Raw genomic sequence first — 27,470 nt, forward strand, 5'->3', positions numbered from 1 at the left:
TCCACTTCGCACACTTCCTCTAAACCAGCTAATTTTAGATGCATGGCTTTTGATCGGGGGAAACCTCTACTCCACAAACGTCGTCTGTCGGGCCTTTGTACAAAAATTTCCCTGTGGCGCTACATATGTCAAAGACTTTGGGCACGCAGGCCAACACGGGATGACGGCATCGGAGGACAGAAGTGCCATCAGATCGTATCAGCTGTACGTCTGCCGAGGCCTCTCATACATATCCCACATATGACAGGAAAACAGAGGCGCTCTGGTTGCCCACGTGGAAACCTGTCTTTCGTTGACACACAGAGAGAAAAGAAAGTTATTCTTCATTTATAGTTTCTTTTGTAGTAGCTTAGAAAAGAACTGCAAGCAGATGAGGTAATAGTGAAGGCGTTAAATATCACCTTCACAAAATTTTATGGTTTGTCCCTTCAATTCTACAGAAGATTAGGATCTGCTTTCCCCTTAACACCTAAATGTGAAATTGGTTTCAATTCAATGTTATAGACACTTTCTCTCTTTCAACACACAGTTATTTCTTTTGTACAAAGCCTCTTTAGAAAAAATATCAAAAAGGGAAACATACAAAGCACCTCACTTCCTAAATATGTAATCTGCAAGGGGGGGGGGGGGGGGGGGTTAGACAGAAAATGAGACAGAAGAAGTGAGGACTGCTTTGAAACGCATAAATTTCCAGTATGTAAAGGGGGTGGTCCCTTTTGCGCTTCTCTGTTTCTCCCCCGCCTCCACGTGTACTTTCAGTCTTTTCCCTTCAACTAATACATCATCACTCTATCTTCTGTTTCCTTTTTGACACGCTCAAAGGAATGATGATTTATGTGTGACAAGAGTTTATTACACGAAACAAGAACGGGTTGCATGAAGCAACAGACCAGCTCCACGCGGTGCTGTTGTCATTGTTGGAGTAGTGGCAGAGTGGCAGTCAGAAAGGATGGGGCGGCTCCTGCCTTCTCAGAAATATTGCTTCTCAGTATGACTTCTTTACTGGGTTACCACAAGCCAACGTTAGAAGCAATAGCATTCTGGGACAGCGGCACCTTAGATATGTAATGAGGATCTTACACGCAGGATCAGTCATTTAGTGGAAAAGGGTCTCGTTCAAAATCCCCACCAGTGACACTCCCATAACTGACAAAACAGAAAACACTGTCATTTCAGCTGTGCACAGTCATAATGATCACTGATGCTGCTGGCATTTGGTAAGAAATGGATCTTCAATAAATGTGTGAGTAAAGGTGCAAATTCAAAAACAGTGTGAGTGCATGAGACTTCTGTGACAGCCACAAAATGTATGAAAATGTCATGAGAAGTATCTTACACCCCCCGCCAAAGTAAACTGAATTTTTCCTTTGGTGCAAACCAGGACATTGTTCATTGACTAAGCAGTGGGAATTGGAATTCAGATGTAGGCAAGTATACATCATGCAGTCTGTCCCATTTCAGCCATCAAATGCTCTGATAAACTCCCATCAGATAATGGCTCTCTATCACAAAGCTGGTCTTACCTGCTCCATTTTTAGATGTATACAACACTCAGTGTTGGGAAGGTTACTTTTAAAATGTATTCCACTACAGATTACAGAATACATGCCCCAAAATGTATTTTGTAACATATTCCGTTACGTTACTCTCATTGAGTAACATATTAACGTACTTAATATATTATCATGCTGTTTACAACTACATGAATGTGATTTATTACTATTACTAAAGGTCTGCGGCTCCGAACCGTAGTAAAGGGACCTCTGGCTAATATGTCGGGTTCCGTGTCGGGCTCGTAGCCGAAAAATAGCTTTACTTTGTTGTCTGGGTCAAGTTTGCTAGCGAGAGACAGAGAGAGGCGTTGAAAGGCTGCTCCAACGGAACTTATTGTTTCGGAGGAAAACACGAACACGGTGTACAGTCAAGTCTTAATAGCTTACTTACAACTGGGCTCGTCAGGCACTCTTCTTGGCTGCAGTGGTTATTATTGTATTTGCATGCTTCCAGCTCCCGTTTCTGCTCGATGACAACTCGTAGTTTTCCACTCTCCTATTTCTCCCTCCTCGCGCTCACAGACACATAACGGGTATGGCAGTCCATTCTCCCTGCAGCACAGACTACACTGCCCATGAGGCTATGCCTGTAGCATTCTGCCTATCCGGTCTTTAAGTGATGACGTGACGAATCCTGCTTCCGTGCCTAAAGTAGTCTGCATTTAATATGGGTTTTGTGTTGTTAACATGTTTAATGTTTTGTATTTTCTTCTATTTAATCTCAAAAAGCTCCTAAAAACAGTCAGTGATCACTGTTGGCTTCCCTCGGCTTTTATTACTACTAATCATTTTAAAGCTCAGTTTTTAAAACCTTACGATGTAGCTACAGCCCAGCCCATGCAGCAGTATATGAATGACTAACCCTATTCATCCTTGTGGATGAATTATCTCAGTTGTTGTCCTGGCTGAAGTTTGGTCCGTTTACAGCAACCTGCAATGAGATTACATTTGTTCCTGACCACCGAGAATCCTCACGTTAAGTTTTATCAAGTGGAAAAAAGTTAGCGTGTTTATATTATGCTCACATAGCTGTGTCGCTAGCGGTCACGTAGCACATCGTTATATACCAGCTAGCCAAACTTCAGTAACCCTACCAACGTCACTGCTGTTTAGTTTTCTGTCTTCATTTATGTTGGAAGTGATAGCAGAGCTGTACGTTTGAATTTGTTTCCAAAATCCCTCAGTCAGGACATGCTATATTGTATTTAGGTGGAAGCTAGCGAGCTAACTTGCTGCTAATTTCTAACTCCGTTAAATGTCATAAATTCCGCTTAGTTTTCATGGATACCTGGATGATAAACTCAATTGTTACACCTAGTAGAGCAGAATGCTGATCATTTTATTACAGATGAAAGACTTTAGATAGTTTTTCAACTCTCAGTGATGCCACAGTGATCGTTTGATTTATGGACCTGCAGCGGAGTTTGAGCCCAGACACGGCTAGTGACGTCAGACTTAAAGACCTTAGCTTAGCACAACAACAACAAAAAGGCGCTCTCTCACCCAGGAAACACACAGCTGCAGAGAGAGCGCGCGTAACCCTGTAACCATGACAACCGTAACGCTGCCGCCTGGAACAACAGAACATAGCTGCCAAACAAAACCCAAACAGTCCTGACCCGCGACAATATGAAACAGGAAAATACCGCCGTGTAATCCATTTATTTCAACAAAGTAACTGTATTCTAAATACCACCTTTTTAAACGGTAACTGTAACGGAATACAGTTACTCATATTTTGTATTTTAAATACGTAACGGCGGTACATGTATTCCGTTACTCCCCAACACTGACAACACTGACCGAGAACATATTGGAAAATCTGACAATTTTGACTCTCCCCTTGGCTGTAATGTCTGCGACAGAGTCCAGTTAATCATCTTTGTGTGTGGGATAGCAAAAGAGTTTGAGATATGAAAGAGCTGGCAGCAATGCACTCAGTGAAAGGGACAACAGAAAGTGATTGTTCACACTGGTACCTGCATGCTTGGATAGACTGGAGCTGAAATAGGACAGGTGTTACAACTTACGGCTGCCCAAATCTGATAGGGAGAAACGTTCATGTGACTGAAATGAGCCAAGAACGGATATTGTAATGGTGTTTTTGCATTGTGTTGTACACCAGCAGGTGTAAGTCTGTGCTAAAAATGAACCATAATGTTGAAGATGTAACTAAAACAGTTAACGTCTAAGAATGTTGGTGTTTTTACCATGCTTACGTCATGTTTCCACTGCCTAATTATAGCATGTAATTTCACCCGTGGCAGTTTATAAAGAGATAAAAAGAAACAGAACTGAGTTCATCTTATTGGTGTGGCCATGGCAGTCCCATTTTCTCATGTTGTCCCTTGGGAAAATTAATTTTCAACCTCTCCTGTAGTGACAGCATGAAGTCAACATTTAGGGTTTTATTTTGTTTTTTTTAGTAACTTAGATCAGGGCCCAGTGATGAAATCAAGTACGCCAGCACTGGGAAATGTAAAATTCATGGTTCTCAGATGATGAATGGTGATTTCTTTTTTATTTTTTGCCTTTTCCCTACCATTCCACTCAGTTGATGATTGTGATCTTAAGGGAAGTTCCACCACAGTTATTGAAAGGATTCCTTTAAACTTGTTTTCATGAGTTCATTTTAGGTAAATTTTAAAGATCACATGACTTCTTTTTCTGTTTTTCTTCCTTTCCTTTCTTTTTCTTTTTTTAAAGCGTCACTTTGTGAAGTAACTGGCAGCTGTTAGCATGCTAACATAATGAACAGAGCTGCTTGTCAGTCTATTAGCATACAGTTAGCTCTTTAGCACTGTACACTGCCCCTAGCACAAAGTGTAGACACTCTGAAAAAGTGAGTAAAGTTACCTCAAACCAGACATAAAGAGCCCTAAAAAAGGTATTCGAGAACATGAAATAAATAATTATTAGTTTTTACCCCAACTGCCATCAGCTTCAGTTTAATTTTTCTAGGAAAAAAAATCACCAATTATTTCGGTGTCCTTATTCAACCTCTTCAGGTCTGTGACTCAAATATGTATTTAAATTTAGACTGAAGATGATAAAACTGCCATCATGCTTGTGTTCGCCTTTACTGCTATCCTCACAGTGCACATAATAATAAGTAAATGCTTGAAATCCTAAAAAAAAAAAAAAAAAAAAAAAAAAAATCGACACATATTCATCCAATGTAGGCAGCATTTACATAACAGATAAATGGCAACTTTCAGAAAAGTATTATGTGATTCTCTTGTCTTTTAATAGTCATACTCATAGCAAAGGGGATTTTACATGAGTCATGCACACCTATAAAAGTCAAGAATACCCACTAGTTGGTTTACACTTACACAAGAGCAAACAAGCGAGTCAGACAGAGGGGAGGAAAGGAAACTGAGGAGAGCGAAGAGCTAAGCGAGGAAGGACAAAGAGAGAAACTGAGAGAGAGAGAGAGAGACAGACCGGTTGCTGAGGAAGTGTTTTGTCATTGCTGAGACAGGTCAGTAGCTTCATAACTACCACTATAACAAACAGACACACACAAACTTACACTTGCTTCCTGTTAACCAAGATTAGTATCTTGATTCTTAACCAAAGTCAACATAACAGCACCTGCTACATCCTGTTGCTGCTCGCGGTGTCTCTGGGGAGTTACAGCAGATACATAACTTTACTTCCAGCTGTGCCACACCTGGACTTTTTCAGTCTTTTAAAGCCCAGTTCAGGTACAGACAAAGAATTTAGAGGGTCACACACATGAGTTTATGATGTTTAGTTCAATTTAACTGAATGTCAAACTTAAGAGGGGAAAAGAGCTCAGTGTTGAGGGCAGTGATCAGTTTATATGTTTGATTTCCAACTAATGGAGTAAGAATAATCAGAATTGAACTATCAGCACAGTCCTTCTGCCTTAAAGCCTCATTTTGAAGTATTTTTTAATTATGAGAGAGAATGAGAAAGAACGTAAAGCAGATCCTCTTAAATCTTTGATGTTGCAGCTAAAATCGAGATTTCCACAAAGTCACAGTGTTGTGCCGCTTTGTAGCTTCTGTAGTGAAGGAAACATTGCAGCTGGAGTGTATAAATGCTCTCTAATCAGACTGTCTGTCACCCCCTGCAGGACACCTTCAACACTGCCGGCATTGAGGTAAGCATGGGAGTAAAGCACGGGAGCCTTCAAGCATGGTCCCAGGTTGAGGTTAATGCTAATCGTGATAGGGGTTGTTCTTATTAACAGACACCTAACATGTTAGCATTAGCTTCACTTTGGGAGATCTCACAGGACAAAAAAAGCTGAAGGCCACTGCTACGACGAAAAAGAGGAGTCATCATGACACTGAGGAATATGACGCATCTGCAGGCACAGAGCGAAGCTGCAGGGGAATAATGGTTCAGTCAAGCACATGCTCTGTGTCACTGGCTGTAATTTAAGCTGTCTAGATGGTTATAACTCCAGGGTTGTCAGTTTGGTGCCCGTTGGGAGCATTTTGTGCAGCGGTGCAGCGACACCTGTAAGGAAATATGAAATAGCTGCAGTTCCTGTTGTATTACATATGAAGTAGTACAGAAAGAAAAAGACCAAATTATCTAATCACAATTCTCTGTTTTTGCATCTGGCTCATCGAATCTTTGAGGAACCCACAATTTCTTTAAATTCTGCCTTGGCACAACCTTACATCTGAGTTTAAAGAGTCAGTGCTCTTCTCTGCTTCTCTGACTTTTACCCTAACACCTTAATGTTTCCAGTGAGTCCTGTTGAGCTCTCCACAAAACTACCAACTAAAAGAATAATTTCCACCTTACTACTTTGCCGTTACAGTGTATTTACAGGTGCATGGATGCAGTAAAAAGTGGAAAAAGTACAATTTTAAAATGTGAGCATTATGGATGAATCAGCTCTGCTAGAGATGACAGCGGTTAAAGAGAAAGAGGAAGTCAGTTTCTCATCAAACAAACTAAACGGTTAAAGGTTCATTTTTATATTTCTGTTGATTTCACAGATCAGCTGAGAAATCCTGAAAATTTTGCTAAAACGGACTGTAAATAGCTTAAGCTGTGTTGTGTATTTACTCTAAGTTGCATGACAAGAAAATAAAACCAATTACAAAGCATGTGAGACTTGTGTGCCTTAAATTTGTTTCAGGAAAAGCAAAAGTTGGACTTGTATGAATTTAATGTTTACATGAGAGAGAGAAAAAACATTTCAGAGTCTGCTTTCTCATGTTGAGGCTTAAATGAATTATAAATATGAAAGATGCTGCCTGCACTTTGAACACTTACAGCCCAGTCATGTCCCGACAGAGATGCAGACATCTCCGGGCAGTTCAGCCGTCACTTGCGGCGCTTCATAGCTGTGACAGAAGTCCTGTGTAATCTTTGTCATTAGCGCGGGCTCTCCTGAAAATCAGAGGATTAGAGTCTCGGGTGCAGAACGTACAGACGACTTTAAAGAAGATCCACCATGTGCGCAACAAAGGCTCTTTAATACATTGAGCTGTTCTCAGGGAAAACATAAAATATGAAGCGTGGGATGTAGTGGAGGATTTCTTGTACTCATTTGCATGAGGTTCTGTAGAAATACATCTGTTTTAGCAGTTCGTGGTCATCTTTATGTCCTGACCTCATTAAAGTCTGCGCGTCCTGGATACAGCAGGTTCATTCGAGGTGATAGTGTGAGTCACAGCTTTCACTCCTTTACCCTTTCTACTCGTCACCACATCAGTGTTTCCCCTGAACCGCAACGTTCGTGATCCTTCAAACCAGTACTTTCTTGTCCTGAGGTTCATTCTGCAAATAGTCCACTGAGAAGAATAGAAACTTGATTGTAGGATAAATGTCATTCTCTCGGTAGGACTTGCATAACTGACTTCTTTTTGTTAAAGAAAGAGAAAAAATCCCCGATCTGCATGTGGATGTTAGGAGGGGCGGTGGCTGAGATCTTCTCTGCTGGTGCTAAAGGGTTTTACCATTAATGTGCCGACCAAGCCGGAGTTTCACTTCTGCCGCACCACAGTCCACACGCTCGCAGAGATGTGGACATCAACAGCCAGTCATCAACAATTACGCTGCAATGCAATGTTAGACACACGGAAAGACTCGATGACAAGTTAAGAATGACACATTTTGCTTTTCATCCTAACTTCTAATTGCCTGAGAGGTCTCCAGCTGGCCGCCCTCTTTGTTTAACGTGGTCACAGGTTCAAACGCTCACAGGTCAGATGAAACCGACCGCCAAGTCTCTCTGAGCGCAGAGAAGTCTTCAACTATGAACTCAGAGCAAGGCAACAAGTAAAACACACAAACAGAATGGGGTTTTTCCTGCCTCAGAACAGCTTCTGCTCTACATATGGTTAAGGGAAGGCGTCTCTGTTAACTTAGTTAAAAGGAGTTTATGTGTTATCCTGGTATTTTCGGCCTTTTTCTAAACAAAAAAAATTGTTTTAAACTTGAGTAAATTAAAGCCCGCTGTAAAAAAGTACAGGTTGAAGATATTTATGTCACAGTCCTGGTAATTTTCCTTTGGCAAAAGGCCAAAACCCTCTTTGATGTGTGTGTTTAGATGAGTCGATAACGATGTCTGGTTTAGCAGACTTGGAGAAGCTCTGAGGTTAAACGAACACATTTCAGGTAAGAATAGATCATCACTGAAACAATTTGGTCATCAAAAACAGTCATTAGTTTGGTCCACTCTGTGGATTTCCCTCATTTGCATCATTTCTCGCTCGCTGCAGAGCTCTGAGAGCGTGTCTGTGGCCGTCTGTGTGTTAACTTTTCATTAAGATGTGCAACACTGTTCCCCTACAACAACTGTTCTATAGAACCGGGTGTATTTCTATTTCTTTCTCCAGGACTGCACCGAACAAGCAGCCCAACAACAAGAAAATAATTTGAGCGCTTCCATTTTTCCTTTGAAGCTTTTGTTAAAAAAATAGATATGGAGTAGTGCAAATTGCATAATGAAATAATATGTACACTATAAATCTAAGAAAAACAGCTGCATGAAGATATAATACAAACATATGTTTGTGATGCAGCTGTGACCGTGAGAAGTGGCAAAAGATGCAGATCTGTGAAGATTCTGAGATCAAAAGCAGTCGTCTACGTACACAATGTTACAACATTAGGATAATCACAAGAAGTCATAGCCTGTGCCTCAAACACAAAACGCACATTTTATAACTTGCAACAGAAGAAACACGCCACACACTTACCATCAGACACTGAGTTTTAATGGATCAATGATTTTTCTTTCTTCTTTTTGCTTTCCAGGGACCTTTTTCTCTCAGTGTTCATAGCAAACAATGCCAGGTTATCACTGCTGTTTCTAGAGGACTAAGCACACAAGACGAACTGCGCTCAGGGCTTATTGGTGTGACATGATGTGTCACAAATATTCACACCAGTTTTTACAAGCCTACAAAAAAGCATCTTCTGCTCCCGTCCTCTGAGGCTTCCTAAGGGACAGGAGCTCATGAGAGCCGGTGATGGACCCTCATTTAGTCTAGTGGAGCTCTACAAACACATTAAGTCTGTATAAGTAGGTTCCTAAAGCTAAGAACCCAACAATCATTCTGTGACTGACTGACAGGAAGCACACATCAGGTCACAAGATCAACAAAAGCTACGCCCCCTGGCCAATCAACAGTATCATAATCTAATTAATTAATTAAACAGTGTTTATTATTATTATTATTATTATTATTATTATTATTATTATTATTATTATTATTATTATAGAATATTAATGTATCCATGTGCTAATTATTATTACCATTATAATTAATATGCTACCCCAGATTCCTCATGGCCTGTGACGTAAACACATAGCAGGCCAAAGAAGGTGGAGTAAAAACATTCAATTAAAATATTAAAATAAAATGTAAAAAAGCTTTAATTAAATGTAGATCTCCTGAAATAGTGACAAATAGTCAATCATACAAGACACAAATATGTTTCTAAAAAAACTAACGCTACACACTAAACGCTATAGATGACGTCCTTATAATATATAAATTAGCTCCAAACCGTTTTGCAGCTGGTTTAGACCCTTAATATTTCCCAAACCCACTTTCGAGAAGAAGATGAAGAAGAAAAAACAGACAAAGATCTGTGGTTACTATGAAACTTCTAGCTTCTGAGAAAAGTAAGCGCAATAATTTCTGGATTTTTTATTATTATTATTTAATCGTCTGGAAAACAGCCAGACTTGGATTTCCTCAAAATGTGTTGAATACGCTTTTAAAAATGCGTTTTTTATGGCTCGTGCATGTAACGCAATGTACAGTATGTTAATGTGAAAAAAATAAATAAATAAAAATTCACCAATCGATGTGCCCACCAGCCCCGGCTTTCTCTTACGCACGAGCCCGTATGGGCGGACTGGTCAGCTGATGGCTTTAAACGCTGCACACTCTCTCTGTCCTCAATACACGGATCTCGTCACACGAATTATTTTCCAGCCAATTACGCACAATGTGGAACATTTCAAACAGCCGCAGGAGGAAAACTCGCAACTTGGTGGGATTTCATTCGGGAACGTGTCCTTTGCGCGCACCTGGAGCAACTGGAGACATGCAGGGACAGCAAATTGTAGCCGGTTTATGATACCGAGCCTCCGTGTTGCCAGTCTCCGATTTCTTCCTGGGATGGGGAGCAGCGCATGGAGCTGCGGTGCCCTGTTCCTGCTGGCCATCGTTTGCTCATGCCGTGCCATCACTCTGGAGTCTATCCACTGGAGCAGCTCCAATGCCAAGTAAGTGGAGGAATCAATTTTGCGATCAATACAACTTTCTGCTGTGGACTGACAGAAATCTGCTCAGTGACATTTTCCAGAAGTGATTTATAATGACTGAGAAGTAACTGATAACACAGAAGCACCGAACACTGCCAGGCTCCAGCTCCTCTCCTGTGCCAATTAAAACTAAACAGAATGATTTGTATTAATTAATGACTTTTTATCTTCGCCATGTTATTAGCTGGTGATGAAACCAGCACATTTCTGCATGTGCTCTTCAGATATTTACATAACACAAAAAATCCCCTGAAGCGATGGAATTGGGGAGCTTTAAAAAAAAAATAGCTCCAGGGATTACTCACTTAGCAAGACAGCTGTAGACTAATATTCCGTTGATCCACTTCATGATTGATCACCTAATCTTTTTTCCTTTATGACTGCGCTGTTTGGTTTTTGGTTTGTTCCTCAGTCTAAACAAGCAATTTAAGATTTCTAAACAAATTTCTGGTCTGATGTGAACCAATTAAAACCTGCAAAATCTTGTTGAAACGCTCTTATTTATATCACTGAAGTTAAAATTTGGCCCCTTTATTATCCATCAAGTTCAAGCAGAGAATTGCATAAAGTGAAGATGCTCCAGTCTCTGCTGGTTTAAGAGGATATTTATGTTTTTTTTTTAAAGTGTTGTGTTTCTCTCTTTTATCACAGGTTTACTCCAGGTCAGGGTCTCATCCTGTATCCACAGATAGGGGACAAGATGGACATTGTGTGCCCCAGGGCAGATGCTTCCTCTGGGGGAAAGGAGGAGTTCTACAGAGTCTTCCTGGTCTCGCGAAGTCAGCTGGAGAGCTGCACCATTGACCAGACTGACACGCCTCTGCTGAACTGCGACAAACCAAACCGTGATGTAAAGTTCACGTTCAAGTTTCAGGAATTCAGCCCCAACTTGTGGGGTCTGGAGTTCCTCAAGGGGAAGGACTATTACATAACCTGTGAGTGGTTTTTTGTGTCTGAAGCCACGGCTGCCAAAAGTGTGGCACACGTTCTAATTAAACTCAGTAGGATGGGGAAAAAAGCAGCTGGTTCCTACAGGTGGAACAGCCTTTAAATCCACGCTAGAAGCTGATTCCTTTTTCCTTCCCCTGCCCTCTCTGTCTCCCTCTCTCTCTCTGGGTAAAGAGGATGCCATCATCCTTGGCTCCCTCTCAATTTGTCAGTTTGCGTGAGAATCAAAGTAAACCCCCCCCCCCCCCCCCCCCCACACACACACACACACACAAAAAACGTGGCCTCGTTATTGGACTGCCGTCGGTTAAACCAGCATCTTAAGAGGCAAGTGATGCATGAGATAGAGAGCAAGTCTGACCATGTAGCCTCACCCACCTCGCCACGCTCTGACAGCACACTTCGCTCTGGCAGGCCAGTGTGATTCCAAGGGCTTACATGCCCCAAATCACACAAGGCTTTTACAGCATCAGGCAGATTTGATGGGAGCTTACATGGCAACGTGGCTTGTAGCCTGCGAGATGTTGTTATCTGACCTAAATGCTGCTAACAAGTGTGTGTGAATGACAGGGGTGAGTGAGAGTTCCTGGTGTGTGTGTGTGTGTGTGTATCTCATGCGAGTGTTGGTTATTGATTCAAAAGGATAGCTGCTAAAATATTCTCCATTCGTCTCATTTCCCGTGTTGCATCTTGAGATGCAATGCTTAGTCAGTTCACTGGTTAGTACATTCAGCAACATCACACTCAATTTCCAGTTTGCTGGCTTCACCTAACTGCAACTAATGCAACCATCCTGCAACAAATCCTCTCACTCTGTTCAGGTTTTCTTCAAGATGTTTTGGAGGTTAAGTATTTTGGGAGCATTTCAGCGTTTTTTAAAAAAAGAATATACACTAAAAAATTAAGTATCTTTTTGGTTCAGCCCTCACCGCATCTTCTGTAGCTTCTGTGGTGTTTTCACATGTGTGATTATCTGCTGTTTATAACATCACAGTTTGTGCTATGTGTGGCATTTTGTTGCATAAGTGATGCAACTTTTGGCAACTGACCCAACTTGTCTGCAAAGGAGTCGTCACGTAATTATGCATTCCCTGATAATCGTTTATTATTTACACGAAACTTGGGGAAGGGAAGAAAAAAGTGTTTAATTTTTGCCTCCTCTCTGTGTTTATCAGCCACCTCCACGGGCTTCCTGCAGGGTCTGGATAACACTAATGGAGGGGTGTGCAGGACCAAATCCATGAAGCTGGTGCTGAGAGTCGGCCAGAGTAAGAGCTTTGCTTTCACGTGTCTGTGCCGGCGCATGTGTGGATGAAATGAACACACACACAAACATATACATACACATGTAGTTATCTGACAGATAGAACCAGCTGTTTATTTCAGGTTATTACATATTTCAAGCAATAATGTCATCTCCAGACTTGAATTACTGAGTGGTCACATAATCCTGTGATCATCCATCTATTCTCTTGAAGAGAGATTTCTGTCATGAATTATTCCAAATCCTTAATTTAAGCCAGCACTAGCAGCTTAAAGCCATCGGTATTATCATGCATGCGATCATTTGAGACTGCCGTGGTATTTATTTTATTTATTTTTTGTCTTATTAACATCACAATAACTGGTGGTTTAATATGAGGATGAATCATTCTTTAAACACAACAGGCACACAGGTGTACGCTACCTGTCGACGCACTATTTATCAATTTTCAAGCCATACCCTCTAAATGAAGAAACTAGTGTTTATAGTGTGCTTGTTTGCTTCTTTAACTCCACATAATCACAAAAATATGACAGCTGCTGTTTCTGTGTGTTTTTCCAGAAACTTTAAAAGCTAAATAAATGAAAGGCCTAAAAAATAAATATTATTTTTTTGACCTCTGAAATGTGAAGTGGTATCTACATAAATAATTCAGGAGTTTGAGTTGGAGATGAAAAAAAAATCAGCATTTCGTGCATTTCTCCACTGATCATAACTGGAAATATGGGGCTGTTCTCCCGCTGTGTTTACTGGTGTAAACACATCTTTTTTTACAGCGACAGCAAATATTAAGAAGTTCAATTTTTAGGTGTAATCGTGTTTTAATTTCTACATATATTAAAAGTCACGACGAGTCGTTGCAAGCGTCAGATTTTGAGTTATACGTTGTGCTTTTTAAATTGAACATTTAATCCTGTTGTCATATTTTTTACGTTCACAGTAAATGTGTTGGCAGGAAATTTGAACATCAGTGATGAATGAATGAGACACTGAAGTGAAGCTTTAATCAATGCTGTTCAAACTAAGCTAGCTAACACTCAAATACGCATGTAGTCCCAGTTAAGGTATAACATTTCATTTTTACTTTAGTATTTATTTTTATGTTTGAGAAAAGATCATAATATTTCTTTCCTGTATTTAGACGTTAAACTGTCACTTTTTAATGTTGGTATATGGAAGCTTCTTTCTGCCACTTAATAAAAAATAAACTTTTAAAAAACTTCAACGTACCAACTCAAACATCTGAGAAAAACCTTGAAATTTCAAGTTACCGAGTTAAACTTTTGAGATGAGAACTAAAATGTTTGACTTTATGGATGTTTTTGTTTTCCAAATGTTTTTTTCCCCCAGTGGCAGAAACAAGCTTCCATACTTTTATGTTTGTTGTCAAACCCAGTTCATTTGAAGGCTTGCACATTATCCCATAAATTACCAAATTTTAAATTAAGAACTACACTTTTTGAAGGCTGAGAAACCTGAGAGGTTATTGGTAAAAGACGACTTTAGTTCCTTTTTAATAATATAAAGTACTAATAAAGCAATGCAGATATTAAGAAAGAGTCCTTTATAAACCTTTTTCACACTATTTTAAGAAGAAAAAGTAGACAAATCCTTGTTACTATTGACCATGATGAAAGGTTTGCTCTAAACACGGAGCCCTGAATAATGTAATGGGTAACAATTTCACTTAAAAATGGCTTCTGTGCATCGATCCTGTGTTGCAGCTGAATACCCCAGAAAGCATACCTGCGATGCCTTTTATTATCTATATCTATATCTATATCTATATATATAACCTCTATGGACATTTTCAGGTCAAATAAAGAAAAATGTGTGCTTTGTAATCTGACAAAGGCAGTCCACATTCAAGGTTTTCTATCATTACTACCAATGGTGAAATGAAATGGATTTATTAAGTATTGCTCAGCCTGATATCCACTTCTGTTTTTTTTCTTCCTCTTTAGTAGATGATCCACTTTATCTCCAGTCCATTAATGACTTCAGCATCTCTGAAGTTTATTTAATTAATGCTAAAAGTGTAATTTAATGTAATGATGTAACCAATGCAAACTGAGCTGTGTGATGGCGTTATCTCCTTTCCTTTCACAAAGAGTTGGTTCTGGGTAGGCTTAAAGACAAAACCAGGTGACTATGGTGATCATTCATGGGGAGTTTATGAGAAAACTAAGATAGAAAGATCTCATTGTTATGGTTTCCTGGGACGACACTGAAGCGTTTTAATTCTCTGAGTAATGAAGAGTAAATCAGGAGGAACCCCGATTGACGTTTAAAGCAGAAGTAGGACTTTTTAACAGTGCTTAGAGGAAAGAAGGTTGTAGGTTCAGATCCGCTGACTCTTGTTGCCTCTCGCAACTCTTAACAGCTGGGATTGGCTCCAGTGACCCTGACTTAGATAAGTGGAAGAGCGTGGAGCCAACATCCTAATAGTAACTTGTAAGGATGGCAGCCCCAATACACAAGTGGCTGAAACTTCTCAAAAGTGTACTTAAGTACTTGATTGAATGGATTTAGTTACTTCTCACTGACAGGGAGTATCATAAAGGGAAATATAACCAATTAAAAACCAGACGGGGTTTCTTTTGATTACTTAATTGTTCTCATTTAATTCTATATTCTCAGACTTGATCACATTTCTAATGAACCACAGAGGAAAATCCGTAACTGTGAAACAGCTGGTCTTTTCCCAGAAAAGTCCCCCTGGAAAAACCAGAGGGAATTTTTTTTTAAAATGGCTCCATCTGATAAATTAAGGGCAAACCTGAAGCACTGACCCTTACAGTGACTTGATCTAGAGGCTCTAGCGTTGCTACTGTGGTTTGGGTCTCCCTCAGCACCTTTATCCTCCAAAAAAAACCTTTTTTAAAAATCCTCCAGCACTCCAGCAGAGTTTCACAGAAAAGCCAGAGCATTAAAGTTTTTCCGGCAACATCCTAGTAAGACATTTTATGCTGTTTTTCTTCCTTTAATTTGTCACTCATATGTATATGTTATGTGTGAGTGGGTGGGGAAAAAAGGAGAACATGTTAGTGATGCTTTTCCTGTCAAGAAAAAAAAAAAGAAAATCGCAGCTGTGACACAAAACCCAGCTTTCTGTGGTCTGGCTGCGTTTAGAAAAAAAAAAGTTTCGTTCTTTGTCTTGTGATTCATTTTTATCTGGATGACTGTTGATCCTAAATCAATAAATAAATAGAAAGAAATTAGCTCTTTATTTAGATTCTGAATGAACCAATACATCTCATTACAGTAACCTGGAAGTTTGCAGCTTATATCAGTCTGTGTGGTTTTTATTCCAGACTCTTCAGATCCACCTTCAACACTTCAGGAGTCCCCCACCAGATTCCCACCTACACGACCAAAGTCCAAGGCCAAGGACGCCTCCACGAAAGAAGAGGATATAAAAAGTAAAGCTGGTATGAAGACAAACCAAAAATACAGCCTGGGGAATCATGTACAGCAGTATCATGGGCATTTCTAGCACACAGGAGCAGACTGTGCAAGCCTTACCTTTACCTGCCCTTTCAGTTACCTTCCTTTTGTGCATTAATGTTGAGTTTCACACACATATTAAAAAAAACCCCCAATAATGTTCACAGATTTTTAATTAACCATTAAGTCTGTTTGCAATTTCTACCCCAGGACTCTTGTTTTCACTTCAGTCCTCATGGGACAAAACTCTTCTGTAGGGCAGCTTCAGCAACACTGCTGAACAAATTGCAGTTTATTGAATACATTTTTATGCTCTCAATAGTAAATAATTAACAATAAAACAACATTAGACAGTGATTATAGTCCTTTTAGCTCATAAAAAAGCAAAATGAAGGCAACATTTAAACTACATATTGGCTCTTGATTGAAATATTTAAGTTGACTTGTGTAATTTGTTGTCGCTAACAACGATCGGTAGAAACCAAACTCATCAACCCTTAGAAGACTGGATTTGAAATTGTCTGAGCAGCCTTTTTATTCTGCTTCATAAAGGAAACGGCTCTGACCCACTTCGTGATCATCGTGTGACTCCACAGACGGACAGAAGAATAAAACAATGCTGCAAACTGCTCATCAAAATGACATTTCACTGAGTCCTCCAGTTTGCACTCAAACCTCAAGTGATCATGAGTTTGTCATGTGCCAAAAAAAGGGCCTGTGTTTTCTAACAGGGTGACACTTAAGATGAAGCATATTCTCTTGTGTCCAGCTTCAGCTGAGCTTTTTCACGCTAACATGTACTGATCAGGCCGTGCCGGGGCATTAAGTGAGTGAAGTTGTTTTTAAACCTTTGTGTCTCTTGCCCTTTAAATTTTCTTTTTCTATCTCCTGACAGATGTGGGTTCGGAGACAGGACTCTTCACGTGGGTTGTCTCTGGCTGTGTGGTCCTGCTCGTGGTCATCATTGTTCTGTTGGCCGTGTTGTGGAGGCACCGTCACCGTCGCTGCGTCCCAGATGGGCAGCAGTCCGCCTCCGTGTCCCTCAACACTTTGGGCGTGCCGAAACGGGACAGCATCAGCAGCGACAACAACGGCTCGGACCGCAGCGACGTCGTCTTTCCTCTGCGGGCTTCCGACAGCATGATCTGTCGTCACTTTGAGCGCGTGAGCAGTGACTACGGGCCCCCTGTGTACATAGTTCAGGAGATAATGCCCCAGAGTCCCACCAACATCTACTACAAAGTCTAATGCTTGCTGCTCTGATGACACTTCTCTGCTGATATGAGGGTAATCATGAGTCTCAGCTACTGAGGACAATCTGAGAGCTGTGCGCGGTCCAAAAAAAATACAGATAAAGAGCGAGAGCTCCTCAGCTTAGTGACAAGACAATCAGACAAACTGGTGTCTTAACATATCATTGGTAGTTGTGTCCGGTTTGTTTTTTGTCAGATATGCTTGGAAATGGGGGAAGGATGTATTTATAAGAAATTCTTTATTACTGCCACCAACATGTGGCAGCTTTAGATGTACAGTAAATGTGTATTTAATATTAATTTATTGATGAATTGGTTTAAGGAAAAGAGGGGGAAAAAGCTTAAAAACTGCACTGCAGAGCATTAAATTCATGAGCACTTTGAGGTTTTTCACAGCCGAAATGTGTTGACTTTGTTTGAACCGAAATGAAAGTCATGATTTTGTGGATTTTATTAAAATGAAAGTGTTTCAAGGGACTCCTCGCCCAGTCTTTGTGATCTGTTTCTACTTAAGGATTCAATCACGTGTGAACATCAGTTTAAAGGGATTCGGTGTTTAACTTACTTTTAGGACACCGTAAAATAAAGTAATTGCCTTCAGTTTCCCAAAGGTGAAGTGTTGTAAATGAACAAAAGGGTGATGTATGTGGTTAGATACTAATATTACACAGTGAATACAACAGCACTCTGATCTGTTAAATATAACCACTCAGTTATACTTCAAGTACTTTTATAGACTCCATCGCCTTAACAGAGCTTTTCTAGTCTTATTGATCACTCAGTGCTTTTACACTAAACTAAATTCACCCAATTCAACACGTACAGCTCTTTATTTATCAGACACACTCATGCTGATGGACATGCAAGCTGATCAAACCACCGTTAGATTAGCAGACAGCTGGCTTTGCCCTACATCATGTTTAGATATTTGCTTTGATGCAAACAGTTGCCTTGGTAAAGTTAAGTTTAACCTTAAGCTGCTCTCTAAGTGGCTTTCAGGGGGAGGTACTGGATGAATGAAATTAGGCTCTGAGCTTTTCTCATCATTAAACCTCTAATGGTGCTCCTGGGAAACTGACTTTCACTCTGGGGTAAACACCATCATTTAAAAAAAACAAACAAAAAACATGTTTTAAGGTTGAATAGACAAAAATGACATCATAGAAACTAGAGTTAGATGTAGTTTACTGGAAACTGAAGAGATGGCTGTAGAATTAGAGTTAACAATTAGAAACTTTAATGGTATGAGTAGGGCTCAAAAGAAAAAATAAAAAGAGCCTAAATGTTAAAGCCAAATGGGAAAACAAGCACCTAACACTTACTCTCTACCAGTTTTCCTTCAGAGTTAATAACAGGTCGGCAGTTTTGCGTAATATCCCCGAGCTATGAAATGATCTGTAACAAAAAGAAAACGCATTTACTTAAAAAAAACACTCAACATTCAATTGTGACTCTCGTCTCTCCTGTGGCGCCGTGCGAGGCATCGATTTGTGAACATGTTTCATGCTCCTTCAGCCACATCATGCTGCACATTTTCAACCTGCCAACTTCCATGAGCTTCCCCTCCACCGGGGACACCGTTGTCTCTGAAAGCACGATGCCATGCTAGAGGCTCGAGCTAAAATTAAACAGGTTCTCTATCAGTGCTGTGCAGTACTGCAGATTTTGGTATCAATCTGATACCAAGTCAATACAGGGCTGGCATTTCTGATACTGATGCAGCTTATGCAGGGAGAGCTGTGTGCCATCACACCTTTCAGCCTTTCATATATTTTGAAATGTTTTTTTTAAGACCTGGAATCTAAATGTGCATGCTGAACTTAGAGGACAGAAACAAAGCATCGATCTTAATCCACGAGTATCAATCTAATACCAATACCAGCGTGGGTATCAATATCTTGATCCATTCACCATCTGCTTTTCTCTTCAGTAAAAAAACAAACAAACAAAAATAAATAAATACATATCATGCTTTTCATATAATGTGGGTTTTTTGATAAAATATAGAGTATTTTGTCAAAAGAAACCTCCTTACTGCACCACTTATATTTGGCTCGATACACACACTTTAATGAAGGCCTGCAGATGACAGGCGTGGACGGCCTCATTCTTTTCCTGCAGCAAAATTTAATTTCCCCTCCGGCAAGATGTGTATTTAAACTATCAGAGGGTGAATTAATAGAAAACGTGTCAAATATAACTTCATTATAACTTTCTATAATTGACTTCTTTAATAGACTCAGCGTGGTCTAAACCACTCGTACTTGATGGGGATATCATCCTGACTATCTACCGAACTATAACGTTATAAGCCACGCTGCACTGGATCGCATTTGATTCATACCTCGGCTTGAAGTACATGATCCGGAGACTTAAAAACAGAAATAACACGGATCAGCTTGTGAATCTGACACACTGCAGAGCGTGGCCGTCGTCTCTGTCCATGTGTCCCTTCACCGCCACCCCCCTCCTCGCATGAAGCGATGCTCGCTTTTTAGAGATGTTTTTGTCCTGTGTGAAGCTCCACAGCTGAATGGGCCGTGGTTGGGCGAGGTAAGTTCAGTTGACCTCAGGGTCACGCCAAGACAATGGTGGTCAGGCTTCTATGGGAAGAACAAAAAACAGAGGCCCCTGTGCTTATGGCCCCTGTTGTGGGCGGGGCTTTGGCTCTGGTAGGCCATTTTGGAAAGAAGAGGCCTTAAAGTGTCCATGCATCAGAGGGAATGTTTTGGATCTCGATACAGGCTTTAGTAGGACAAGTGCTGGCAGCGTGGTACTGTAAGTTGTCCTTTCTATCGTTGAGGTCTCCTCTAAGAATTTATATTACACCAACACAACCCCAGTCCTTAATGCTTAAAGCATTTTTCCTATGCCTCTATCAAAAAATGATATGATGCGTGATATGAAGAGTGTGCTGATGCCTTAATAAATGTTTAACTATCATTTGTGCAAAGAGTGCAGAGCTAGGAGCAGGGATGGTGGTGGGGGTGGGTCGTTTAAGGAGAGCCGTAAGCTTTTATCTGACCCCATGGGACGATGTGAGGTCTACAACCTCCTTGTGTCCACCCACCCCCCACCTCACTTCCATATGCAGAGGAACTGGCTTTGTGTGGGGGGTTGGGGGTCATGACTGAGCGATCGCACTCCCACAGTGTGTCCCACCATGTGCTCAGAGAGGTGGAGAGGAGCAGCTATTCTGGTTTCAAATGTTTCCAGTTTACAGAGATAATTAAAGCTCTAATGTAATACACAAACACACCGCCAGAAAAACTGGACTAAAACACGCACAACTTCCATTTTTTCTTCTCCAGTACAGCTCAAAGGCTCGAGCTTCATAGTGAATAGCTGGAATTTTCAAGTTATAATAATCTGGTGGGCATGAATTCATTCGTTTACTTTGGGATGCAAAATGAAGAGAAACTCCAGGGATAGGAAGTGGTTACAGTTTCCTCTTACAGTTAAGCAGCAAATCATGTCATTATGGTACAGTTTTTAATTTGCTAGTTCCCTCTGCTGGCCAGCTTTTATACTGTACTGCGCTCACATGCATGTGTGCAGTTCAAAAGGTTTTTTGAAGAGATGCTGGAAAAAAAAAACATGCTGCAGCAGCAGAACATACACCCTTCAAACACAAGCACATGTGCCTTCAAGCACTTAAAAAGAAAAGAATAGTAAGAAACAAAGTGACAATGAGCTGCGATAAATCTTTAGCACTTTGCTCTGAAAGGTGAAAATCATTTTAATTTGCTTCAAACTTTATAATTTTCTTTAGTCCCAGTGAGGCTAATGAGCCAAAAGGAGTGTCAAATTTGAAAGTTTTCAAAGTTGACTGGCTTTGTCACTTGTTTATTTGTTGATTGAGCTTCTTTGTATAAGGAGTTTCTTTGTCATTTATTTAACTGCATTTGCATGTTTACTTTATGAACAAAAGCCTCATTTGAATGTTAAAGCTGCAGTGGTAGAAGAAGGTGTGAAAAGGTTTACTGTTTCAGTAAATATACCAGTAAACACAACAATGGATTAGCTTACCTCTGGGACTGCTAATAAATTATTGAAATTTGAAAGGTGACAAGATAGTTTGTACATTGTGTTATATAAATTTAAAAAAAATTTAAAAATAGCTTATGTGGAGTTAAAAAACAGCTTTTTCTGCAGTAGTAGCTTTAGAGTTTCAGTTGAAAATAAAAACACATTCCTCTCAAGTCAAAAGAAAATTACCTCCATCAAATAAAAGGTACAATTATATTTAAGATTTAGTTTCATGCATGTACAAAATTTAATCAATTAAAATGACAAAACATCAGGTTTTGGAAGCTCGTCTACTTCACATAAATTTCTCTGGTGCACAGGCTATACAGAAAGCGTTTGAGCAATTCTATAAATTCACAAATTTAAACGAAAAAGCTGTTAAAGTCCTTAGAAAGCTTTAAACTGCCTGCAGAAAACATGCTGAGTAAAGGCCATGAATCATTATTATTTTTTATTTCTGTATTTATTTTTTTATGCAGCACCAGACTTCCTGATGTGGTTTGGTGCCTTTGGCTGTAAAGTCTCTTAATTGTCTTTGAAATCTGAGAAGAAAGCGAGGCCTGGGTGCAACATATTCCGAGCTCTCTATGAGCAATAACATTTTATGAATCTTTGCAACTTCATTTTTTTTAAAGTAGCTAAAATTTTGCTTTGAACTATATAGAATAGAAAAGGAACACAAAAATCTGTGAGTCTTTTTGTTTTTTCCACAGGATATATTTATTCTTGAGAAGCTCAGGTGCTGCTGATAACACTAACAAAGGCTGTGCTCCATTCAAATGCAAAAGTGCTTAACTTCATTCATGCTTTACACCTGTGCATCTCCTGCTGTGACAGTCACAGAGTGAGCTGTCAAACAGCCACACTGTCTTAGTTAGATCTGCAAACTTCACACAGCTTTCATCTTATGTTTAACTTGCAGTCTGATTAACTAATAGCTGCATCAAAAGCTTATTTTACTTGTAAAAACTGTGTTTACAATTTCCAACACATAAAAACAATTTTTTTTCTTTTCAAATCCAACTAAATAAATGTATAAACTTTTTCTGATTATTTCAATAATGTTTTATGTTCTTTTATTTAAACATTTTTAACTACATAAATAAATTACTTACATAAAAAGCAAGCAATAAATAAATATTTCTTCCTATTGTTGGAGTGAAAAGAAATAACTTTTAGCTTTTATGATGACTTTGTTTATATATTGTATTGTTAGTTTACATTGGATACTGGCCAAATTACTGAAAATATATAAAGAATTATAACTTGCCAAGTTAATTAATTATCAGCAAATCCTAAAAGCTCTATAAACATATTTTAGATTTTCTTCGGAAAATAGTAAAAAAAATATATTATGTATTAGTGGTAGTGATAGAATAATTTTTTGTTACACATGTGGCTGAAAGTCGGTGTATGTTAAAAATAATAACCTGCAGGCTAATCTTAATGAGTTGTGAATCAGCAACAGGTTAATTAGTTTTGTTTTTCTGCTGTTTTTTGCACGTGACTAAATTCAATCAGCACGAATTACTTTTGCTATCCAGCTCCGTTATCTTTGCTCAAATGAGTCCAGGGTGGAAGATTATAGGTGTTTTGGTTATAAATGTGAAACTCGAACGTCCACAGAGAAGCTGTTTTTCCGCTATGCGTGCATTTAATTTTCAATAAATAGGTGCTGAAAGCCGCTGTGATCGCCGACTGTTTCCCTCTTCTTCCTCTGGAGAGGTGGAGGCTGTTTGGTTGGAGATATGGGTCGGAAGTACCGTAGTTTATGTATGCTAATAGGGGAGTTGGGGGTTGTAGCTAGATATTTACGTTCAGTGGGAGACGCCCTTCATTCACCCACATGGTTACCAACGGGTCGTCTTCGCGCCACTTTCCTAAGCTCGCTATCATTTTTAAGCAGTGTAACTGGGCTATAAATTGACCCGCAATCGGCTCGGATTTCACTTCACGTCTCGTTGTGTCCGCCGTTTGAAAAGTTTGCGGGATAGTTGTGTATTTATTCGTCTCTTTTGTCGGTGAGAGACTACACGGCAGCCCAAGCAAGTGAGCGAAGATGGTGGATTTCGGCTGGTGAGTGTCTACCGAGCGCATGTTTATCGGCAAGGAAGTCGGATTTAGGGTTATTTTTTAAATCTCGGTTTTGGTGAATGAAACTCTAAGCTGTGCGCATTACGCTTATTTTTACGTGTCTTTTGTTATCGTGCTGGCGGCGATATCCAAACATTAACGCGTAAATGAAAATATTGGCCATGAAAACAGTGTAACGTGAGGCGCATGGCATCCTCGGCTCCACCATTGAGGGAATGAGGGAGATTTGAAAAGCTGTACGGAGCTCTCCCCGCTGCGTTTTAGCAACTAGTTGGGGAAAAATACCAGGTCTCCTGTTAATAAACGATGAGTTTATATCGACACACTGATTCAACGTGTGAAAAGTTAGTTTTTAAATCTGGACAATTGGCTGCTCGCTCTCGAGTGCAGTGGTGTGTGAGTTAAAGTGCCCCCCAGAACAAAGCAGCAGCACATGGGGCAGTTCTAGGCCGCGCGTTTTAGCTTGGCTAGCCTAGCCGCACTAATGTAAGAGTTGTGTAAGGGTTAAGCTCCAAACATAACACTATCAGGGCGGGTTTATTGAGAAAGATGGGGGGTAAAACTGCGAAATTCAGCGGGGCAGATGTGCCATAGGTGCAATTTCTTTTACTTGAGCGTGTGCTCATTTGTTGTTAGCTAATGGCTAACCAGCGTCCTTAAACTCAATTTCAGTTTTATTAGCTTTCGAAACTGACTTTAGGACAAAAACAAGCCAATTAAAAGCAAACTAGTTTTACTGGAACCCCCACGAATGCACCTGCACCGTTCCCGGTAGCCGTTGGTGTGGGGGCAGTTATAACAACGTAGCGTGGTTTTGCCCCCCCATGTTTTCGGGAAGCTAACACCAGCTCGCAGCAGCTAAGCTACCTGCTCAAACGGCTGCTGCCTGCTGCTAGCCGCGGCTCCTAACACGGACGATAGCCTTGTGTTTTCTAGGACGTCCGAAATCGCGAGCCGTGGCTTTCTCCACGTGGAAAAAAGCAACATACTGCTACCTCTTCTAATGTGTGCTACGACATTTGCCTTTTGCGTGCTTGTTTTTCAAGTCGTTTATGCTAAGATTGGCGCACTTCGAGGCGCCATGTTAAAGAAGGTGGGGGAGGGGTGAACAACAGTACTCGATGCGCAGGCGCTCCCGTGTCGCAGCGAACGCGGGCCGCAGGTTGTGCTGCTCATTCATGTTTTCGCTGACCTCGTGCTGCTCTAATAAGTCCCAGCTCCTCGTGCCACAACAAAAATCTCGTGCAATAACTGTTAAACAGGGGCGCTGATGCGCTATTTCGATGTCTGGAAGACCGAATTGCCGTTAATTAAGTAAAAGTCACTTACACGTGGAACTTGTTGCAATGCGTTGATTTCCCCTAATGCGCTTTCTTATGTTTTCAGATTAACCGACCTTCCCAGGAAGTGCAGGACCCCCCCCCCCCCATCAAAGTTGCCTCGTGGAGCAGCATGGCTGGCCTTCCATGTGATGCTGTAATGGTCTGTGTATTGCCAAAGTGCTTACAGTGCAGGTAGTACTATGGAATACCTACTGCAGTGGAGGCACTTACAGCAATACCCTGACACTGATGTGCACAATCTTCTGATGTTTTGTCGTCTTTTTTTTTCCTTTCCATTTGAAGTACTGTCTTTGTGCTAAGGTGCATCTAGTGCAGATAGTGAAATAGACTAGCACCTACTGCCCTAAGTGCTCCTTCTGGCATAAGGGGCTGTGATAAGCGCCACCAGACAATTTTTTATTTTTTTTTCTAACTTCTAATTGGGCTCAAATATCTCGCAGTTCTCTGCTAGTTTTGCATAGTTGCACTACAAGAATATATGAGTTGTGCAAATCTATGCAAAACTGATGGTGGCCTGCTTGCTCTCCACCTGTTTAGATTTGCTTTTGTGTTTAAAATTTTGGTGTCACATCAGCCTGATTAAATTCAACTATGACAGTTTAAAAAAACAAACAAACAAAACACCAAATGGGAGTGTCTGCCAGTAATCGTCCAATGAACTCAGTTTCAGCAGTACTAAAGTGCTTATAGTGCAGGTAGTGTTTTGCACAATCTACTGCAATGTAAGCACTTGAAGTACTTCTAACTGCATCTTTCTGTGGAATGGCCGAAGGTGGATTTCTGTCGATCGTCGCGTGGTCAGTTTTGCTGGTTTGCATTCAGCTTTAACGGTGTTTGCTGTGCAAATCCATGCAAAACTGACTTAGTTGATGAGCTATATTCTGCTAAGTGGGACTGGCAGACTTCATCAGAGGTTCTTTAGGTTTTATTGCATGTGATCGGAGACTGAGACATCCCTTTCTGTGTAGGTGGGGATCGGTAGCAATGCTGTGTTCCTCCAGGTATTGCACTTGTCCCGGCCTGTGTGGAAACGAGGAAATGGAACGGACCTGAATCTTAACTGGATATGTTGGTTTTTCATCCATTTGTTAACAGTGTTTTGGCCAGTTTGGTGTGAGATGAATGTAACTTTAAAATTTTCAGGTGGTTATTGTAACACTTCTTGAAAGATTAAATTTCTAATGCATATTCCTCTGACTCTCTGCTAATCTCTGAGTTGGCAGTTAAAGGTTTAAACACTGCAAAGTTGATGGATTTTGGCTAGACTTGAAACTATTATGGAGCTTTAAATCGTGACGTGTCACATTTTGTCACTTCGTGGCTTTCAAAACCTTATCGTAGTCTTTGACTAGTCTCTGGACTACCTTTTGGCATTACTCATGTTGCTGTTGCATGTGATCAAAAAGTCATCTGCAAGCCAGAAACCTTTGTTACAAGTGGCTGTGCTCTCTGTAGTTGAAAACAGACATGTTTTAATTTTACATATTAAGGCTCTCCCTGTGCACACAAAAATAAAGCCCTGCATTTATAGTGCAGGCACAGTCACATGAAGGTGGCCATTCACTAGATAAATCAACATGGGGTTTCTCAATCTGCGTCTGAGCGAGTTCATATGAAAGAGGTGACATTGGTGACTTCTGACCAATCACAAACATGGATAAGTGGACACTGATTACACAGTGCAAAGTATTAGGGGAGCTGGGGACGGGGAAAAGGCAACCTAGTGTGCGTGTGCTTTGCTCAGTTTGGAAGAAGGCCTGCTCTGGGGGAAAAAGTTGAATCTATTTGAACTCACAAAGGAAAGCCTGCAAGATAAATGCTGACTGTAGGTAAAGAGTATCTGTCATTCAGAAACTGGAGAATCTGGTGGATTACCATACATGTTCTGTTTGCAGCCCTGTTGGTGTTTAAGGGGGTGAAAGGCTTGAATATAAAGCCTTAATTGGACTGCTCTGATATAAACGTTTACAAGCACATTTTAGTCTCAGGTCTAAGAATCGGATTTTATTACTGACGTTCAGTAATCCAGAAACACAAAGACTTCAGCGCACTGAGGGCCATTTTTCAGACAACTGGTGGGAATTTCATACTTTAAACATAATCTGTACTAGGGTTAGGTCTGCAGCACAAGGTACCATGGCGATCAACTGCTTTTTTTTTTTTTTTTTTTTTTTTTTTTTTTAAAACACTGCATACCTGGGCTTAAAGTTAGACGCCATAGAGTATAATCTCATGAAGTTTAAACAAATTCTAAACAACATCATGCAAAATTGTAAATGAATGGGGGACAGACCCGCCAGTTTACATTAAACTCAGCACACAAACGGGCTTTTAAAAATTTATCTTTTCACAATTAAACCACACGCGGACGCGTCATTAAAACCACAACTTCGTACTTTTTTAGTTTATCGAGCCTGGCGATTGTAAAGAAGCTCATGTCCTACAGAATAGGAGCCATTCTGACTTCATTGAGGACGTAATAAATAAATAAATAAAAAATCTGAAAATCTGTAGTTCATCTAATTTTAATCCTAAAATATTAAAATTAGGTTGACATCCTTCCAAGTTTTGGAGAGGAGAAGGCTTTAAAGACGGATCAATGCTGAACTCTGCCCACTAGATGGCGCTGCCTGGTAGCGCTTGTGCCGCGGATTCAACCGCTGGGTGCAGGTAACATTATGGTACCGCCTCTGCTCTCGGTCCAGCCAACTTGGCCAACATGCCTCTTTGAAAGCGTCAAGTCACACGGCTGTAACTTTGTCT

At 40.3% G+C, this 27,470-nt stretch overlaps 1 protein-coding gene across 2 annotated transcripts; it reads left to right on the forward strand.

Annotated features, from left to right (window-relative positions):
* Nucleotides 1–9,931: 9,931 nt before the first annotated feature.
* LOC134639520 (ephrin-B2a-like) lies at nt 9,932–17,711 on the forward strand. 2 transcript variants are annotated; one of them, XM_063490804.1, is made up of 5 exons: nt 9,932–10,290; nt 10,981–11,264; nt 12,453–12,545; nt 15,856–15,972; nt 16,884–17,711. In XM_063490804.1, the coding sequence occupies exons 1-5, from the start codon at nt 10,139–10,141 to the stop codon at nt 17,234–17,236; spliced, it is 999 nt and encodes a 332-aa protein (XP_063346874.1). In that variant the 5' UTR covers nt 9,932–10,138; the 3' UTR covers nt 17,237–17,711. The 2 variants fall into 2 exon arrangements, with proteins under 2 accessions (XP_063346874.1, XP_063346938.1); XM_063490868.1 differs by having other exon boundaries at nt 15,856–15,963.
* The last annotated feature ends 9,759 nt before the right edge of the window (nt 17,712–27,470 follow it).

Source organism: Pelmatolapia mariae, linkage group LG1, assembly GCF_036321145.2.
Source record: "Pelmatolapia mariae isolate MD_Pm_ZW linkage group LG1, Pm_UMD_F_2, whole genome shotgun sequence".
Taxonomy (NCBI): domain Eukaryota; kingdom Metazoa; phylum Chordata; class Actinopteri; order Cichliformes; family Cichlidae; genus Pelmatolapia; species Pelmatolapia mariae.

Coding starts and splice junctions, on each gene's coding strand:
- LOC134639520 (XM_063490804.1), top strand. CDS start 10,139: ATGATACCGAGCCTCCGTGTTGCCAGTCTCCGATTTCTTCCTGGGATG. Junction 10,291..10,980: donor TGGAGCAGCTCCAATGCCAA/GTAAGTGGAGGA, acceptor CTTTTATCACAG/GTTTACTCCAGGTCAGGGTC. Junction 15,973..16,883: donor GGATATAAAAAGTAAAGCTG/GTATGAAGACAA, acceptor ATCTCCTGACAG/ATGTGGGTTCGGAGACAGGA.